Source organism: Thunnus maccoyii, chromosome 7 (genome assembly GCF_910596095.1).
Source record: "Thunnus maccoyii chromosome 7, fThuMac1.1, whole genome shotgun sequence".
In the NCBI taxonomy this organism is placed as follows: domain Eukaryota; kingdom Metazoa; phylum Chordata; class Actinopteri; order Scombriformes; family Scombridae; genus Thunnus; species Thunnus maccoyii.
The window spans coordinates 13,625,815-13,643,281 of record NC_056539.1 but is presented as its reverse complement, the minus strand read 5'-3'; the positions used below and the strand labels follow the sequence as shown (position 1 = coordinate 13,643,281).

The following is a 17,467-nucleotide window of genomic DNA, read 5'->3' as shown; positions in this document are numbered from 1 at the left end:
GCCGCTATTCACTGTTTATCAGTGACAATTTATTTGCTTTGAAAGCTCTGCCTGGACTGGCACCAGCTTATCTTTCTGAACTCCATATTCCCTTTTCTACCGCTGGACCCCTCAGATCTGCTGAACAATCACTGCTCTTCATTCCAGTTAAAATCCAGAGGTGATCGGTATTTTCCATTGTTGGCCCTAATGTGTGGAACAATTTGCCTCTCAGAACCCCTCCTCAACTGATATTTTTAAACTCATCTTAAGACACATCTCTTTTCCTCAGCTTTTTAATAGTCATCATGAAGACACAAATGGTCACAGTTTTTATTAATCTTTTTTCCTTTTATTTCTCCCTCTATCATTTATTTTATCTATTTTCCCCCCTCGATCTTCATAACTACAGTATGTCTATGTTTTTGATTGTAATTATCTATCTCTGTAAAGCACTTTGGTCAACTCTTGTTTTAAATGTGCTCTATAAATAAGTTGACTTGTCAGACATTAAACTACCCATCAATATATATAAACTGATCATGTCTTTTGTGTGCAAAATCTCAACTTGAAAGGTAGCCTGGTAATTACAGTTGTTGAACAAATGTAGTCAAGTAAAAAGCACAAAATTACCCTCTGAAATATGGTGAAGTAGCAGTTCTTATAGTATCATAAAATGACAAGTGAGTAAAAGTACCAAGTGTTGTGCAGAGAGTCATGAATGAACCGGCAGTAACTCCGTCATTGTTGCAAGTTTAATTCCAGGCTGACAATACATTTCATGAGCAATCGATTAAAATACATCCAGTAGGAAAACATTCTTTATGCATTCATTCAGTGTGCATCAAATCGCTACAGATCTACTACATACAGCAGTTCAAGTCATTCTCTTTTTCTCTTTGCTTTAAGGTTGTGGGGCTGAATCCAGCTCCCATGTTAAAGGTATTCTCCATATGGGTATTTATATGGTACATCGTGACATGGATGATATCAAGCTATGAAGTTGCTACTACGGTGCGGTACTGTGCCCTGATCTGATGGTCCATCATAGGTTTCATGCGTACCCAGATTGTCTGTTGCAGGGCGAGGTGATATCGGAAAAACCACTAAGTGTCAGACCACTTCTCTTTACTCATGAGTGGATGAGATGGATGCAGACCTTGGATGTGGTCTGGTTTACCCTTTGAATGTGCTGCTTTTTATTGCCCTGAAACTGATAGCAGCACTGATGGGGAGTGCCGGAGATACAGCTGTGGTCAGGGTGAAAGAGATGTAATAGTTGGGCGTGTGCGCTTTAAGTGATGTTCTCCAGGATGTAGAAGATAAGCTCCATCACAATGGGCTCATCGCCTCTCTTGCGCCCCCTGCTGTGGATGACGGGGATCATCACACTGTCCAGAGCGTTGAGGTACTGAGCTGGGAGGGGCTGCCCATTGCTCCCAGCCACAAATCCTACCTGAAATGACAAAACAAACCACTTAAATACAGTCACACCCAGAAGCTTGTGTTATAAACTTTACAACTATTTGTGTATGACTCATGTGTTACAGATTTTCTTTTTTCTAAAAAAACAAAAAAAAGAAAAATTTTACTATTTTTCATTTAATTGTTGGCAAAATGGAAGAGCCCTTTGAAAAAAATGTGTCCTCATTGAACGCTAAAAACAGCTGAAACCCATGCTGATGAAATTCCTGGAGCATTAGCAAAGAGCCACCTACTCTATAACATAAAAACTAGATATTTAACTGCTAAATTAAGAATTGACAAATGGTTACTAGAAGATGATTTATTCATCTTCCTTACAAGAGGTGGATTCATGGAATCTGGTGCTTAAAAGGCAAATTTTAGTCTGAGAAATAGGCAACAATATGTTGCTGTGACCCCTCTCACCGATACCAAATACTGAACATCTTTTTTCCTGACCTCTTGAGGGTCAAAAGTGACACGCAGCCCAAGTTTAGCCATCCCGTCCTCTTTCAGCAGTTTGAGGTGTGGACACAGTGCTAAGCAAAACGCCCGGGCGATCCGCTCCGTTAGCCGGTTGTGCTCAGCAGAGTCCGATGCTCCTCCTTTAGGCTGATCCCCCCTCTGCAGGAAGAACACCTGCGCAAAACAATCAGACAAATGTAAAAGGTAAAAAAAGACAGTTTCAGATGGACTTCTATTGATATTTTCAACAGATCATCATACGTACTTCTGTCCAGCGGATAATCTTCCCATTTTCTTTGTATTCTGATTTCTGGAACATCTTTGTACTGCTGATGGACTCCATGGATTTCCCATCAATGGGGCTTATAACTCTGGAGAAGAAATTATATATACAAAAATTTACTACAATTGTATGAGAGTGAAGTTGGTTCAATGTTTAGTTAGCCTGAACTCTTGTCTATGGCACAAAACTGGACACCACTGGATCTGAAGGGATTATGATCACTTCCTTTAAATGTTCCAGTTTTTTTCTAATCATTATCTACTAATTTAAAGCCTTTTGAACATTTTCCTTCACTATCTTTGAATGTGGCTGTTATACTGTTTTGTTGGGTTGAACTTCAAAGCTTCAGTCCGAGGCTGCAACATGAACTTCAAAGGGACGGACACACTCACCCCTTATTCACAGTGCATTTCTCCTCCACCCACTGTACACAAACAAGCTCCGGGCTGTCTGATTGGTCAAGCCGCCCACAGGTGATGGTGTAGTCTTTCATCTCCCGGAGCGACCGGCGCAGTTCCGCCATGGTTTCCACGGTGATCTGCACCATTAGCCCATCTGGGGAGAGGGACAGCAATACAGGAGAAACACACAAAACAGACACCCAACAGGGAGACACACGCACTCACATGCATCAACATGTACACACGCTTAGACAAACAGTCTGTGAAAATGTACACAGACACACACATACAAAGATCAACACACTCTGAATAAACCAGTTCTGAAGCAGGGGTGTTAACATGCACTCCTTAAAAAAGACATGTAAAGAATGTAATTCCTGCAAGCTGGCAGGAAAAAGTCAAGGTCAACCTGACTCCCCTCTGAATGGACATCCTACCTTCTACAATGCTGGATTTGGCGAGATATCCTGCGGATGCTTTCAGTGCACTACTGAATATAAAAAAGCATGATCCAGTCACTGCAACACAAAAAAGCAAATCATTATCAGAGACAAACTCTAGCTTTAACCCTGCTGTATGTCAATCCTTAAACCATATCACAGGGTGCCACCTGGTGTTACATAAGGGACAGTGCACCAATTTGCTCCACTGGCTGTGAACCTCTTTGAACTCTTCCTGCCCTTTGCTTCCCTTAAATTTCCCTATAAGTTAAAAACAGAAAAGCTGTGTTTCATCTGTAATCTATATCTGCTTGTTTAAAAGCACTTGAATCCATATAAAACTTACATTGTGAGTGAAATATATTACTTCAAAAATGCATGGGATTGCACAATGTCTGGCTGCACAAAATGCATTCATGAAGACGGATGCAACAAATGGTCTGCAGAGTTCATTTTAAACAGATTTTGAGGAAAGTTTCTAATGAAAAATCACACCAAATTTAACTCACTTTGTTTTTGGTTTACTAATTCAAACAACATCATAGTTTCCCTACACAGCAGACAAATGATCTTATCAGTCAATCAGGACCTCCCCCTTGTTGCAATACAAATTTCTTATTGCAATGAGTGTCCTCCACTACTTCTTGATTGAAGGACATTAAGTCCAGACTCTGAAATCTTGAGGTCTCTTTATAGTATCTTGTCATACCCCACCTTTGCGTGGCTGATTGTGGATGCTGATGGCTTGGGTTTGGTACTGGCCATCGTCTCTTTGCACACAGATGAGGTGGGAGTCCGCCCCCTCATTGAAGCACGCCCCTATGGCCAGCACATGCTCATTGGACTTATTCAAAGCCTTCATTAGCTAACGTGAGCAGAAATGGGCAGAGAGGAAAAGACGGTGATTGATGAAAAATAATAACATTAGCATCAACTCTGCAAGATATTTGAATGTTTATTCTTACCTCGTTGTACCCAGTGGTCGGTATCTTTATGCAGGTCTTCTGAGCCTCTAGATCCACAGTGAGCCCCGGCACCATTGGGAGGCTATAACGGTAATTCCTAAAGTCCTGAACAGGATGAAAGGAAGAGGTCATTGGTCAGTGTGGGAAGTTTGGTGTCGTCAGTTCTCATGACAGAACAAAATGCCTATACTCACCACTAACAGTCTCATTATAGTGTGGCCTATCTCCCCAAACAAGGGCTTCCTAAAGCGCACACTGTACAGAGGACATGGGTAAACTGGGAAAAGAGGAAGAAAGTGGGTAACTGAAGAGGAAACCTGTATCATTACAGATACAACATTTCCTACTTGGGCCTGGCTTACATCTGTACTCGGCCCCTAGTCGCAGCATGAGCCGCAAGGGAAAGGCTTTGGCCCAGGCCATCTCTGCTCTGTGGACCAACAGGCCAAAGAGGTAGGGCTGGTTTGGCAGAGGTAGACCTTGGAGGGACTGAAGAGTGGAGCGAACATACAAGAAGCCTGCATGCTCTCCACTGCCCAGGAAACTACTGCCGAACAGGGACAGTGACAGGTGTTTCACAACCTTCCCTACAGAAACACAGAGGAAAAGGACAGATGTGTAATTAGAGCAGAAAAACACATTGAGACAGATGACAGTCAATGTAATGAATCAAATGGGTTGACTGGGGTCCAAAAGTGGGCAGTGAGGCATACAGTATATTCTCTTAATCAATATATACAGTAAAGCAACCCCTGCTATGAAACTGGCATAAAAATTGCTGCGTGGCTCTGACCTGTGAGGGTGTCCCTGTACAGCTGGATGAAGTGGCTGAAAATGTCTTTGGGAAAGCTTTTCTCTTCAGGCAGGCACTGCAGCAGCACCACCACCTCCACCTGGCCCACGGCATGCATTCCCTTCGTTGTCACGCACCAGCACTTCCTGTTAACATCTGTCACACAATCAAAGCACAACCTCAGGGGTCTCAGGGTTTTGCTCAGAGGGGAATATTAACTCCAAAACAGAAAGTGTAGAAATGTGTGCTTTCTGTTATTTGGCAAGGTGAAAAGGAAGGGGAAAAAAAAGAAACGTACAGTTGACCAGCTTGACCATAGCTAGTAGGTTGGCATTGAGGACAAACACCAGGGGCTTGGGCCTGCCACTCTCCAGCTCCTGAATAAGCAGCATCTCAGAGGGTTGCTCCTCTACAGTGTAATCTGAGAAAAAAAACCACACAGCTATTAGACCATAGTATATTCTGCAACTGCTTGTGCTTTGAGCTGGCACAAGCCGCAGACACAGTGATTATTCTGACATCGTACTTTTATCCATTGTTCCCATTTGAGAATTAATTCATAGCTGTGTAAGGCTTAATAACCATACTACTCTTCTGTTGGAGTCTGGCTCTAAATAAGATGCAAGGCGAGGTATCTTTTATTAATGCTATTATTTCTAAACATCCCTGTTTAACCAGGTAAGACAAGGTCCACATTATTGTTTAGAGTGACAGCACTAGGGAGCAGTTAAGACTTATAAGTAGGAAGAATCAACACATAAATATGGAACAGTCATAACTGGAAACTTCCCGGCAATACAAAAGACTTATAATTATTGTAAATGTGCCAATTTTAGAGTCTTTCTCAATAGTGCTTTGGTTGTGGTGAATGAAGTAGGGGTGAGTGTTTGGCCTTTTGCATACATCAGTATGGGTTGGGAATGTTGATTGATACTCTTCTAGTCACAGGCACGTGCTAGGTCATGTGCACAAGGACAATGAGAGAGTGCACCTGCTAAAAGTAAACAGTTGGGTGAAGTCGAGTATATGCAAATATATATAACAGACTCTAATGATGTGCAAATAAGCACATACGTTTGTGTATGTCAACTCCTCAATGTCAGAGACCTAATTTTCACCTCTCGTTGTGCTGCCTGATTTGCATGGACCTCTCAACTCTTTGTGCCTTTCCTCCTACCTTTGCATCATGCACACTGCACAGCAAGTCATGAAAATACCAAGAGAGCTGCTCACACACTTCAAGGTCAGAAAAATACCAACATCTGCACTGCCATGAACAAAGAAACCACAAAGTCCTTTTGCGAAATGTTTGACTCAAATTTGGTGGAACGAGTCTTACCTCCTTTGACTCCTGTGGAGGTAAGGATGGGTGGCAGGCCATCCAGGGGGATGAGGTTGGCAGAGCTGCTCACTAAAGCTGTGGTGCCCCAGCCATAAGGACCACAGGCCTCCTAGAGGAAGAGGGAGACAGGGAGGCAACAGAGCGTGCTCACTTTTTGTTTTGTCAAATCTGCACGGTACAAACTATTAAGCATCACTGAAAATACAGAAACCCTAAAGGCAACACTGAGATTTTATATTTATTCTCTTCTAAATTGTAGAATAACAAATATCATGTTCTATGTGATATAACTGAAGTGTCATGTTTTGGGTGATCCTACATTAATAGCTGTCCCATGTGGCCTCAAGGCTCTCCTGATCTGCGGTGAACCCCCGGGAATTTTGACTGATCCACCCAGCGCACGTCTGGTCAGCGGTGAGAACCCTGGTCCTCTGATGGGGGTGGTCGGCGCAGACTCTGACTGCTTATTGGCCAGGAATTCATCGGCAAACCACACCCTCCTTTTTCCTCTTGGGGGTGTCCCTGAGGAGAAGATGTAAGAATTACTCATGCAGAGTTTTCCAAAACAAAACTTGTGAACTTAAAATAAAAAGAAAAAAAATGAAAAAGATATGCTCACTTTTAATGAGGGTTGAGTGACAGGAAACACACACTCGTCCCTCCTTGCCATCCAGATGTGTAAGTCTGAACTTCAGGTTGGAGCATAGTGCACAAAAAACCTGACGATACACACATGCACATGCACACACACGCACAACCACATAAGAGCAGACGCACACATATACATTTCACACATCAACTATCACATCCCTCTTGACTTGGGAACATCTAATTAAATGTTATTTTAAATACTGCACATCATATGAACTTTAAAATGTTCCTCACCTTCCCACAAGCACGGCAGTGGTGCCTCCTCTTAGTAAAAGTAAACTTGACCCCACACTTCATGCAGACCTGCGCCTGAGCATCAGGGACCCAAAATGGAGCCACCTCCCCTAGGACGGTGCCTCGATCCTTGGACAGAATACCAGCAGGACTTGGCTGTTTCTCATTGTCAGGATCAACAGGGAAGGCCGCAGAGTCCCCCATTGCCCCCTCCCCGCTGGCTGCCTGGGCCTTGTTGGCGTTTGTCTCATCTTCTCCATTAGATCTGACCATTTTAAGCTGGCTCTGGAGGTCCCTGGACCCCCTACCACATGTCTCCTCATGTGAGAGACTGGAGGGGGTCGCAGTTACCTCTGAGCTGCAGGACTGTTCTTGCTGCTCCAGCCCACTCTCCTCCAACTCCTTCTCCTCAACCACAGAGTCCTCCTTAGATGGGAGAGCCTGGAGCTTCTTCTCCTCCTCCGCCTGCTCCTCCTCCTCATCCGGCCACGCAGCCTCAGCTGGACTCAGCACCAGGGGGCTGGAAGACTCCCCGAAACAACTCTCACCCCATGTGGAGATGGCAGTCACAGTGCAGCTGCCTTCCTCCAGCTGGGAGGGTGAGGCCGTCTTGGCAGGATGTTCAGATGGTTTCTGCTCACATGGCCCAAAAGTGCTTCTGACTGTTGAGTCTGAAGTGGCCTTAGATGGGGACTTGGGTCTAATTTGACCGCAGTCCAGCCCTGGTTTGGACACATCCCCATCTTTGAGCACTAGGAGGCAGGGTCTGTTCAGCCAGTGGTGCTTAGTGTCCTGAAGAGACGGATTGTCTCCTTCATCTGTTTCAAAGGGGAGCATGGTGATATCATCAGCCTCTTTCTGCAAGCACACGCACACTTACACATATCACGCATGCATGCTCAGTGGAGAAGCTGTGTTCACATGTTCTAAGTGGCCACTTAACACCAGGTGTCATCACCCTTAATACAGCTCATAGCTTTCAATCATCACTAAAGGCAGCATTAGCGCTGTGTCGTCCTTGAGAGGTGCCTGTGAGCTGATAAATGAAAAAGAGAAAAGGAGGTTTGGTGTGTGCGAAATATTGATGTAAAATCGAGCACTTGATCATCCCACATAGCTACTGGTTCCGCAGGGAACAAAAAGTTCAATAGTGGTTCTGTGTATCCTCAAGATTTACGGATGTGTTTTGCTGGGGTGCAGGTATTCAGATTGAAACCTTTGCTTGTGTTTTATTGGCCCATTTGTTGTTGTTGTGCCTAGCAGACCAGATGATAATGATCCACATTATTCACTGTTGACATGAATGTGCATTCCATGTTCAATTGAGCCTACTGCAAAGGCAGGAGTGAGTGTTTGTGTTTCATTGTGTATATATGTCTTGTCAAATAAGCTATTTGTTTTTGAAATGACTCAATTTCTCATCTCAACGTTAATATTCTTCACATAATTACACAACTAATGTTTTAACATCCTTCCCTCACAGGGTAATCATGTAAAAACCATTACCATACATTATAGTATGCAAAGAGGAGGGAGTAGCCTAATTTATCCATAGATGGTTTTTCATTGAGCTCTAATCCCAGAGTGATTCATGAATAGTTATAACTAGAGAACAAGCATCCCAAAAATCATAGGTACTGCCGCTCAGTTTATACATAACATTACGCTCTAAGATATGTGGTTTGGCACAACAGCGCAAAAGGATATTTGATGGAAATGTTCCAATCCCGTTTGGAAAAACAGGTAAATTCCAGATCAAACTGCATTGCAGCTGCTTCACCAAATTAATAAAAAAGAAAGGCGGGTCGTGTCATCCCTGCTGCGGGCAACAGAGTGAAGGTTTCCCGAACGGCGGCGGGGGTCTGCACCGATCCGGCTGACTGAGAGCTCGCTCGTTTCCCGGGACGGTGACGCATTTGACACACGTGCAAATGTTTAATCCGCTCGCAGGCGCCGAGGCCGCCAATGCGACACTCAGCCCGCATCCCCTTACACCAGATCAAGCAGGACACCTCACTGAGGTGCTGTTTGTTGAATATTTGAGGAGTCTGCGGACAGCGCGAGTATGTACGCAGCTTGTCTTCACACGGTAATGTGAGCAACACACACACACAGATATACGTTTCAGCTGATGCGGACTATGCGCGCAGCCAAATGCTGTATCAGCGGTTTTCTGTGACAAACACAGACTCGCAGTATCATCATCATCATGTAACGCGCAGGCAATGAATGGGGAATAAAGTATCCCCACCCCGCTCAAATCAACGCAATTCTTACCTTCTGTTATTGCTCCCAAAAGGCTTTCATTCTCGTCATCCCGCGCAGTGAAGAACTTCAGCATTTTATCCTGTTACATCTGAGTGCCGAGGAAGACGAGTTTGAGCAGCAATGCCTTGCTCGCAAGAGAAGGATGGGGGGTGATTTCGCCTCTCTAACCCCCCTCAGTGTGATCTCCCTCCTCCCCTGTGTTTCTCTGCAGCTCTTTGAAGAAACTCGAGAGGTGTGCAGAAATGTCCCTCCCCAGTTTGCTTTCTGCACAGCCTGCAGGACAGCGCACAAGCCAAGACAACAGAGCTATGATGTCAGATGTGAAAATCCAGCCAGATGCACAACCTGTCATACTGAAGGAAATCTGTAAAGTTTCAGCAAGTCAGCATTATCGAATAAACAGACCGTGCCCATGTAATACTGCATAATAAAACCATTTGTGTAGGAGAATCAATAAGATATGTTTTGTCAATGACCACAGCACCATCTAAAAAATGTTAATCACCTTTATTTTGTTTCATAAACAAAAAAAGTCTTAAGACTAGCTTTAATGACCACTGTAATCCTGACCATGACTGACAATGTGGTGAAGGGACTTAACCTTTTACCAGAAGGGAGTTGTTTTTTTTGGGGGGGGGTTTGTGCACAAGCCAGTCTGACTCAGATATCCAGAGGCCATTGGGAAATAGAAAAGTCTCTGGTTTGTGGGGGGTAGTGTCTGATATGTCTACACTTATAAACACCGGAGAAGGTTTCTTGCTTTGTTGCAGTCCAGTTTCATGTGCACAAGAACCTCATGTTTCATCAGTTTGCTTCATTCTTTGACGCTTCATCGAAGTTCTCCACCAGATCTGCAGAACAGCAGGACAATGTTAAAACCGTTTTAGCCTTAAACAGCCAACATTTGTAAATGGCATAATACTGTTTTCACTCTATTCTCCAAAATGTTAACAAATGCACTCAACTGAATTTATTTTTTCAATGATTGCAGAAGACAAAACACCACTTCTGCGGAGATATTTTTCTTTATTTTATGCAATGCAATTATAATGCAATAATTAAGAAAACAAAAAAATTCTGGGATAACATTTTGAAAATTGGTTCTTAATGTGTGCATAGATTCATTTTTAATGTTTCGATGTGATGTTTTTAATACATGTTATGGTCCATACCTGGAACATCATCATCCTCTTCCTCAATGTCCTCTGCTTTTGGAGCTTTGCTGTCGAGAGCTGAAATGACAACACATGACAAACACATTACAGCTCAAACCAGATATGACCGTTTCTTTATGGATGAAGATGATGATTATCAATCCTAAAGAAGCATACTGTATCTATTATCATGCTTCCATATAGGACTGCAACTAACAATTATTTTCATTATCGATTCATTTGTCAGTTATTTTATCAATTAATCAATTAGTTGTTGGATCTTTAAAATGTGAGAAAAAATGTCAGTCACTGTTTCCAAAAGCCCAAGATGCAATCAAACTACCCAAAGACATTCACTTTACTATCAGAGGACTAAAGACACCAGAAACTATTCACATTTAAAGGGGACCTATTATGCTTTTCCTTATTTTCAGTCATAATATAATGTTACAATGTCGGATGTTCATATTAAACGTGACCAAAGTTTCAAATAATGAGGTAAACATATGTAGAAGTAATCCCTGTAAGCAAAAAGCACTGACTTCAGACTGCTCTGAACATTTGGTTTCCAACAGTTTTTTTTTTACTTTCAGTCTGAGCTGATGTCAGCTTGTGACGGATTTATGTATATGGTCATCTGCTCCATGCACAGTGCGTAGGTTCACTGCTCTGCTCTGCCAACATTATGGCATTTTTCCATTGTTTTGGGGGTAGTCATGCTGAGCCATGACTCAAGTTGTGCAGGCAGGCTGTGAGTATTTTTCCATAACACAGCATGGCAAAGTAAAATAAGTAGTTTACCTGTTGGAGGTGTGCTGGTCGTCTGCAGCTCTTTATCAAACATCATCATCACTGTGGCTGTTTCTGCTTGTACTATCCTTCCTTGCATTGTTTCTAACTGACCCACTGAACAAAGAGCTCCAAATATCTCCATACGTTGTTATGTAAAACTGTTTTTATTGAATAATAGCACCGCGAGCGAAGCTCTGCTAATTCGTTGAGGAAACCATTTAATTTCCTATAAATTCTTCACAATAAAAGTCTCCTGTTTTCCATTCATTTAAAAGCTTTTAATAAGAAGCAGTAAAGCAGGAAATGTTGGGTTTGCATCGGCGGTAACTTAAAACAAGTCTGATACATGCTGCCCCTCGCTAGGCTTCCTGAAGTTGAACAATCAGAGCAGAGTCGGCTCCTCGGGGGGGGGGGGCCTTAAAGAGACAGGAGCTAAGACTGCCTGTTAAAGACAGAGGCTGAACTGAGGGGCTGCATAAAGGGCCAGTATAACATAAATAAGGAGTTTTTTGAGCTGTGAATCATGCAAACTTATTCTAGTGGAGTCCCAGAATAAAAATATAGAGCTGGAAATGAGCATAATAGGTCCCCTTTAAGAAGCTGGAATGAGAGAACTTTAGTATTTAAAAAGGTCTTAAAACCATTAATCGATTATTAAAATAGTTGGCGTTTAATTTGCTGTCAATCAACTAATCATTGCAGCTCTACTACCGTAACATAGCTTATATTGTATTATGTGGTATTTTTGTGGTATATATACTTTTTAGATGAAACACACTACTTCAGAATATACTATACACACACACTGGAAAAATGTGGATTTTACATAAGACAGAATGATGTTAGACTTTCTCTTGGGCATTGACCATCTATTACAGAATTTCTGTAATAGACAATTACAAATTTGTCTCAGAGGGCTTTACAATTTATACAACATAGACAGCCTCTATCCATAGACCGTCAATCTCAGGGACAGACAGAACTAAAGCTAAGCAACGTTATCTGCAACAACAGACACAAGGTAACTTACGACTGGTGACTGGCTGGCTACTACATGTTTACACCAGTCCTTAGTCTGTCCAGAGTCCAATCTTTCAATCACCCAAACCAACAGCACCTGTTGTTTTATCACATGGTATCAAGCATGTTGCACTTGAAAATGTTCCATTCAAGCTGCACCAGGCAAGACACTTATGCAAATCTACACCACACTAATCATCCTGAACTCAAAAGAGGTGTTGTAAGAGCTCACGTTTCACTGGAATGAAACTGGTGTCAGATACAGAACATAAACTGTGTCCTTAACAGTGGAGAGTAAGGAGCCTAATACTCCCATTATATTCAGTTTAAAAGCCCAAACAGAATAAAAATGCTTCATTTAAACACCTCAATCAGAATAAAAAGGCCCAAACCGATTTAAATTTAAACTAGTTGCAGAGGGGTAGTTTAAACCTTTTCATAAACCAATCAAAAGAAAAATTGTACCATGTCAGTGATTTAACCTGATTATTTTCTGGCTGCCTTCTTTCAGCACATGCCCTCCATATTGATGTAAATGCATGGGGATGTACGTTTCTCCATATCCAAAAAATGGCAGCTTCCAAGCTGAACAGGACCCCTGAGGAGAGTTTTTTTTGATACAAACTCTTAAAGGACTGAACATTATTGGACGCCTAGATGCTGGAAAACTTTGAAGACTGCCTATATAATCACTTTTGCACATGTCACAGCTGTTTCGATTAAATGCGTCTGTATTACATCACATCTCAACAGTAAACAGTTAACCTGAAATCTTCAGTTGGAATGATTTCAATCAGAATGAAAAAAAGTGTGCATGCAACCGCAGCAAGTGTTCCCTCCAGAGAATACAGCACTTTCCAACATGCTGCAACATGAACTGTACACTGACAGAGGTCCGATAAGTCCAGGCACACCCACCTTGCCGAGGGAACTGTTCTGCCAGTTTGCGCAGGCTGCTGAGGCTGTCGGCTCCCAGCTGACTGAGGATGCCGGGGAGCATCTCCGTCAGCTGCTTGGTCTCAGCGTGGCCCGTGATGGCGAATGTGTTGGCAGACAGGGAGGCCTGCACTTTGGGGTTGTTGAAGTGGATCACAGTCCCGTCATCCTTGATCATGTTGACCTGAGAAGAGGAGACTGGTCAGATCTTCAAGTCATGGTTAAATGTTCTGGTGCCACAATGATCTGAGAAGTTACTTGAAATAAGAGAACATTCAAGGTTTCCTGATACAGTGGGTCCATACCAATTTACCTCCTCAATTCCAGCAATATTGTTGACAGCCAACTTCTTTAGTGAACTCTGGAGCTTTTTGTCATCAGCAGTCGCAGTTCTGTGTACCACCTTCTTCTTCCTGCGTGCAGAGCCCTGAAACCAAAGAGACACAAGACTGTTAAACAACAGAGACTTGAAGCCATGACTCACAAGAGTGTCAGCATCAGGAGAAAAAGAAAAGACTATAGGGGCAACAATACATTGTACAATGTTTTTGTATTATTTGAAAGACTTGGGTTGGAGAGTATGACGACATATACATAACTTTGTCAACTGTTACTGATATTTTTCCACACTGTTCATACACTGGTAGCTACATCCCTTTAATATTTCTGGGCTGTTGTGTGCAAAGTTGAAAATTTGAAGAAAAGATTTTCCAGAAACATCATGATGTACGGTACTGTGCAAAAGTTTTAGGCACTAAAAGTAAAGTGAGGATGCTTTCAAAAATAATGCCATGAATAGTTTTCAATCAATCAATTAATTCATATAAAGTGCAGTACACAGAAAACAAGACTAGGTCAAAATGTAGTATATGGCCAGACAGTGTGTGGTCAATGTGTGAAATTGTGGTCAATTTGTTACAGGGATAGTCAGTGGTAATGTCTACAATGTGAAGTCCTGGATATTAAGTAGTGGTCCCCTTTTTTCTGCTTCTTTCCTGGTCAATGATCATCGAGGCTGCGGTGGAAATTGTAAATTAAAGTTTTGACAGCATGTTGGGTGCAAATTCAGGAAGCTTATCTCCGCACAGTTACCAGAGTTACAGTCAAATCAAGCGCACCTGCAGAGCAGCTGCCCCTCACTAAACTGATATAACAGCCTACATGAGTGAGTGTGAGTTGTGTGAGTGAGTGTTTTAATGCATCGTTTGTGATGTGAAAATGTCAGAGAAATAAAAAGCTTGCGTCCTGGTATTAGCTCAGTTATAAAATCCAAATGCACCACAGAGCGTCTCTCCTGCCGGCTGCTGACAGTGCTGCCAGCCAGAGAGTCGATCACATGAGCAAAACCTAGTCAGTGAATTGACATCTCCTATTGTAAACAAATATATTTTTTAAAATCCTACAGCTTTGTGTTATGCTGCTAAATAATGACCCCACAAGGGTCAGGCCCCATAGTTTCAATGCAAAGACTCAAATATTAGATTTGAACAGTGTGGATCATGATGTGACCATAACATACTAATCAATATTTTAAAATAAGGGCTGCAACTACCTAAAACTCAAATTATTTTCATTAATGATTAGTCTGCCAAACTCTGAAGTTTTTCATAATTTTCTCTTTTAATCAATTCATTGTTAGATTTATGAAACGTAAGAAAATATTTCTAAAAATGCCCTTCACAATTTCACAGACAGGGAGAGAGAGCCACAGGTGATGTCTTCAAATTGTTAAATTTCTCCGACCAACAGCACAAAACACAAGGATATTTAATTTACAATGATATAAAACAGAGGAAACACAGCAGAGGAAGAAAGTGGAACAACTGACTGACAGTGTCTTTGCTTGAAAATGATTAACTGATTATCTAAATACTTGTTGATTAATTGTAAATGAGTCAAGCAGTAAATACTGGTATTCCAACATATGCTGCAAAAATCTATTTTATATGTCAAAACCAGTAAATATACAAACATAACACTTAGTGGCAGTGATAGTTATTTTAATCTTAAGAGCCACATATACTGTTTGAGTGTATCAACTCACTTAACATAACATCTTCCTAATCAAAACAAAGCAACATCTCCTTGTGTGTGTTTCTTACCTTTCCTCCTATCCGGACCTGGGCTTGAAGTTTAGCCAATTTTTCTTGATTCATGTTTTCAACTGCAATAAGAGAAAAATGTAGATAACAAATATTGTGTATAAGTAGTCAAATGATGAGCTTGCTGACAGACAACATGAAGACTGACAGCTGGAGCAGCATTATGAGCTAACCAACACGCAGGAAGTCCAAATATTCAGCTCATTTTAAAAAAAAAAAAAAAAAAAAAAGCGTGTTTCATCAGCAAGACAAACTAGTGTATGACAGATATGATGCTGATGCAACAATGTCTCAGTCTAGCTAACTTGTCAGACATCAACCTGCTGCTCTCTGTCTGTCTGTCTGTCTGTCTGCGTGTGTGTCTGTGTGTGTGTGTGTGTGTGTATGTGTGAGCAGCTGCAGAGATGAAAACACAACACAGGGCCTCCACAGGCTGGACACACACACACACACACACACACAGACAGACACACACACAAACACACAGACACACACAGAGACACACACAGACAGCATGTCACTGCTCTGCTCTGGTCCGACCACACAACAACAAAAACAACAACAACAACAACCACACACCCCACAGCCACCGCACATGACACACAATCCAACATTTATCACCACAAACCTGCTCTGATATCCACAGAGGCATGCGGCACTGAAAGATGGAGGTTATGAATTTTTCCTTCTTCTTCTTCTTCTTCTTCTTCTCCTTCTTCGTTTCCGACCAGCTGGAGGACTTTGAGGCGCAATGCTGCCGCCTCCAGGACGCTTTGAAGTCTCTGAAAAATGTTTTTTTCATTAACAGCTCAGCTCAGGTTGGTTCAACGCTTCAGACGCTTTTGCGATTTTCATCAAACAGTATAAGCAGATGATCATCGCCAGGGTATTTCCTGCTAACACAGAGACTAGTGTGGTAGTCCAGAAAGCAAACAGGTACATAGTTTTACAGTCTGTCGGTCACAGTGAAGCAGTGCAGTCACGATGGAGTACAAGAAATGACATAAGCATAACTAACAAACTAACTAACTCAATCAATCAATGTAGAAATACAGAAATAAATCAATAAATAAATGTAGAAATGCATAAATAAATAAATGTAGAAATACAGAAATAGCCTAAATAAAAGATTATTTATGGAAATGTAGAAAATAAATTTAGGAGATTCATTCAATTGTGTCCTTTATCATTACCAAAATGTTCATTTTTCATTTATTTATGTATTCAATTATGTATTTCTGCATTTATTTAGTTATGCTTATGTCATTTTTTGTGCTCCATAGACATGCTCTCTGTTTGCCTTGTTGCTGAGGGCCAAATTTTAAATCAGCTTCCTTAAAGTCACAAAAATAAACACCAGTCAGTCCTAAAGTAATAATGCACTCAAAATCTCCTTTTTTAGCATGAAACACTCATTTATACCCTCCTGTAGACTTGAAATGTGCCTGAAAAAAGTTAATTACTCATTTCTTCAAGGAGAACAAAGATGAGCTTACATTTAAAAGATATGTTCTCAATTTTTCCAAGTCTGTCTTAAAACAACAGTCAGGTGCCCAAATGAACATTGAAACAAGTTTTGCTCTCTGTAATCATTCATGAGGAATGATTACAGCAATAAGAACATGTGTCAGTGTTCGTTAGCACAGACTTGAAAAATTGTGGATGAAAAAAAGTATGAAAAGGTCCAAAGAACCTTCTTATATCACTCTTGCATCATACTAGACTTTATACCTCTATAAACAAAACACAAACTCATATGTACCACTGGAATATTGATAGACTTTTACAGTGCAGTACAGTAATTCTAATCAATTCATAAACTGATACAGAAAAAAAAAAAAAAAATTAAATTAGCTTTTAAAATCTGCATTGTAAACCTCAACATAATAGAAAGATAGTTAAAATTAGCTAATTGTTGTCTTTGTTGTAAACAATTCCGTCTCACAATTCAGTTGTTTCCTGCTTTACTGAAACATTTACACTTTGCATTTTGGGATCACTTCACGGCTCTCAAAGATGTATGAGAAGTTAAATGAAGGTCATCTCACTGAGCAGCAGTAGCAGCTGTGTTTGGTCAGCCTCCCACCAACACATGAAACATGGCCAATTATGTTATTATTATTGCTTTACTCTGTATTATTAGAATGAATAGTGTTGGTTGCAATTTGAATTACAGTT

At 41.4% G+C, this 17,467-nt stretch overlaps 2 protein-coding genes and 1 long non-coding RNA gene across 4 annotated transcripts; 1 reads left to right on the top strand and 2 right to left on the bottom strand.

Moving 5' to 3' along the window:
* Positions 1 to 722: 722 nt before the first annotated feature.
* Positions 723 to 9,502, bottom strand: zfyve9b (zinc finger, FYVE domain containing 9b). Of its 2 annotated transcripts, XM_042416044.1 has the most exons (16): positions 9,295 to 9,502; positions 7,018 to 7,835; positions 6,752 to 6,851; positions 6,452 to 6,654; positions 6,130 to 6,241; positions 5,089 to 5,211; positions 4,791 to 4,946; positions 4,360 to 4,584; positions 4,192 to 4,274; positions 3,998 to 4,102; positions 3,747 to 3,897; positions 3,030 to 3,110; positions 2,584 to 2,746; positions 2,174 to 2,279; positions 1,903 to 2,082; positions 723 to 1,435 (listed from the first exon to the last, which is right to left on the bottom strand). In XM_042416044.1, exons 1-16 carry the CDS (start codon positions 9,356 to 9,358, stop codon positions 1,274 to 1,276), a joined length of 2,832 nt encoding a protein of 943 aa, XP_042271978.1. In that variant the 5' UTR covers positions 9,359 to 9,502; the 3' UTR covers positions 723 to 1,273. The 2 variants fall into 2 exon arrangements, 1 of the variants encoding a protein (XP_042271978.1); XR_006096885.1 differs by lacking the exons at positions 723 to 1,435; positions 1,903 to 2,082 and having other exon boundaries at positions 2,208 to 2,279; positions 2,584 to 2,852.
* On the top strand, positions 7,852 to 9,735 carry LOC121900090. The gene is made up of 2 exons (XR_006096886.1): positions 7,852 to 9,106; positions 9,497 to 9,735. It is a non-coding gene; the product is annotated as an uncharacterized LOC121900090 (long non-coding RNA).
* Positions 9,736 to 9,773: 38 nt separating this feature from the next.
* Positions 9,774 to 16,023, bottom strand: btf3l4 (basic transcription factor 3-like 4). The gene is made up of 6 exons (XM_042416049.1): positions 15,918 to 16,023; positions 15,290 to 15,351; positions 13,501 to 13,614; positions 13,170 to 13,371; positions 10,458 to 10,517; positions 9,774 to 10,136 (listed from the first exon to the last, which is right to left on the bottom strand). The coding sequence occupies exons 2-6, from the start codon at positions 15,341 to 15,343 to the stop codon at positions 10,090 to 10,092; spliced, it is 477 nt and encodes a 158-aa protein (XP_042271983.1). The 5' UTR covers positions 15,344 to 15,351; positions 15,918 to 16,023; the 3' UTR covers positions 9,774 to 10,089.
* Between the last annotated feature and the right edge of the window lie 1,444 nt (positions 16,024 to 17,467).

Excerpts from the sequence above, each read along its gene's own strand:
- zfyve9b (XM_042416044.1), bottom strand. The coding sequence starts at position 9,358 with ATGCTGAAGTTCTTCACTGCGCGGGATGACGAGAATGAAAGCCTTTTG. Across the intron at positions 6,242-6,451 it reads CACATGGGACAGCTATTAAT|GAGGCCTGTGGTCCTTATGG; the intron begins GTAGGATCACCC and ends CTCTTCCTCTAG. Across the intron at positions 4,275-4,359 it reads ACTAGGGGCCGAGTACAGAT|TTTACCCATGTCCTCTGTAC; the intron begins GTAAGCCAGGCC and ends CTCTTTTCCCAG.
- btf3l4 (XM_042416049.1), bottom strand. The coding sequence starts at position 15,343 with ATGAATCAAGAAAAATTGGCTAAACTTCAAGCCCAGGTCCGGATAGGA. Across the intron at positions 13,615-15,289 it reads AGGTCCGGATAGGAGGAAAG|GGCTCTGCACGCAGGAAGAA; the intron begins GTAAGAAACACA and ends CTTTGGTTTCAG. Across the intron at positions 13,372-13,500 it reads ATATTGCTGGAATTGAGGAG|GTCAACATGATCAAGGATGA; the intron begins GTAAATTGGTAT and ends TCCTCTTCTCAG.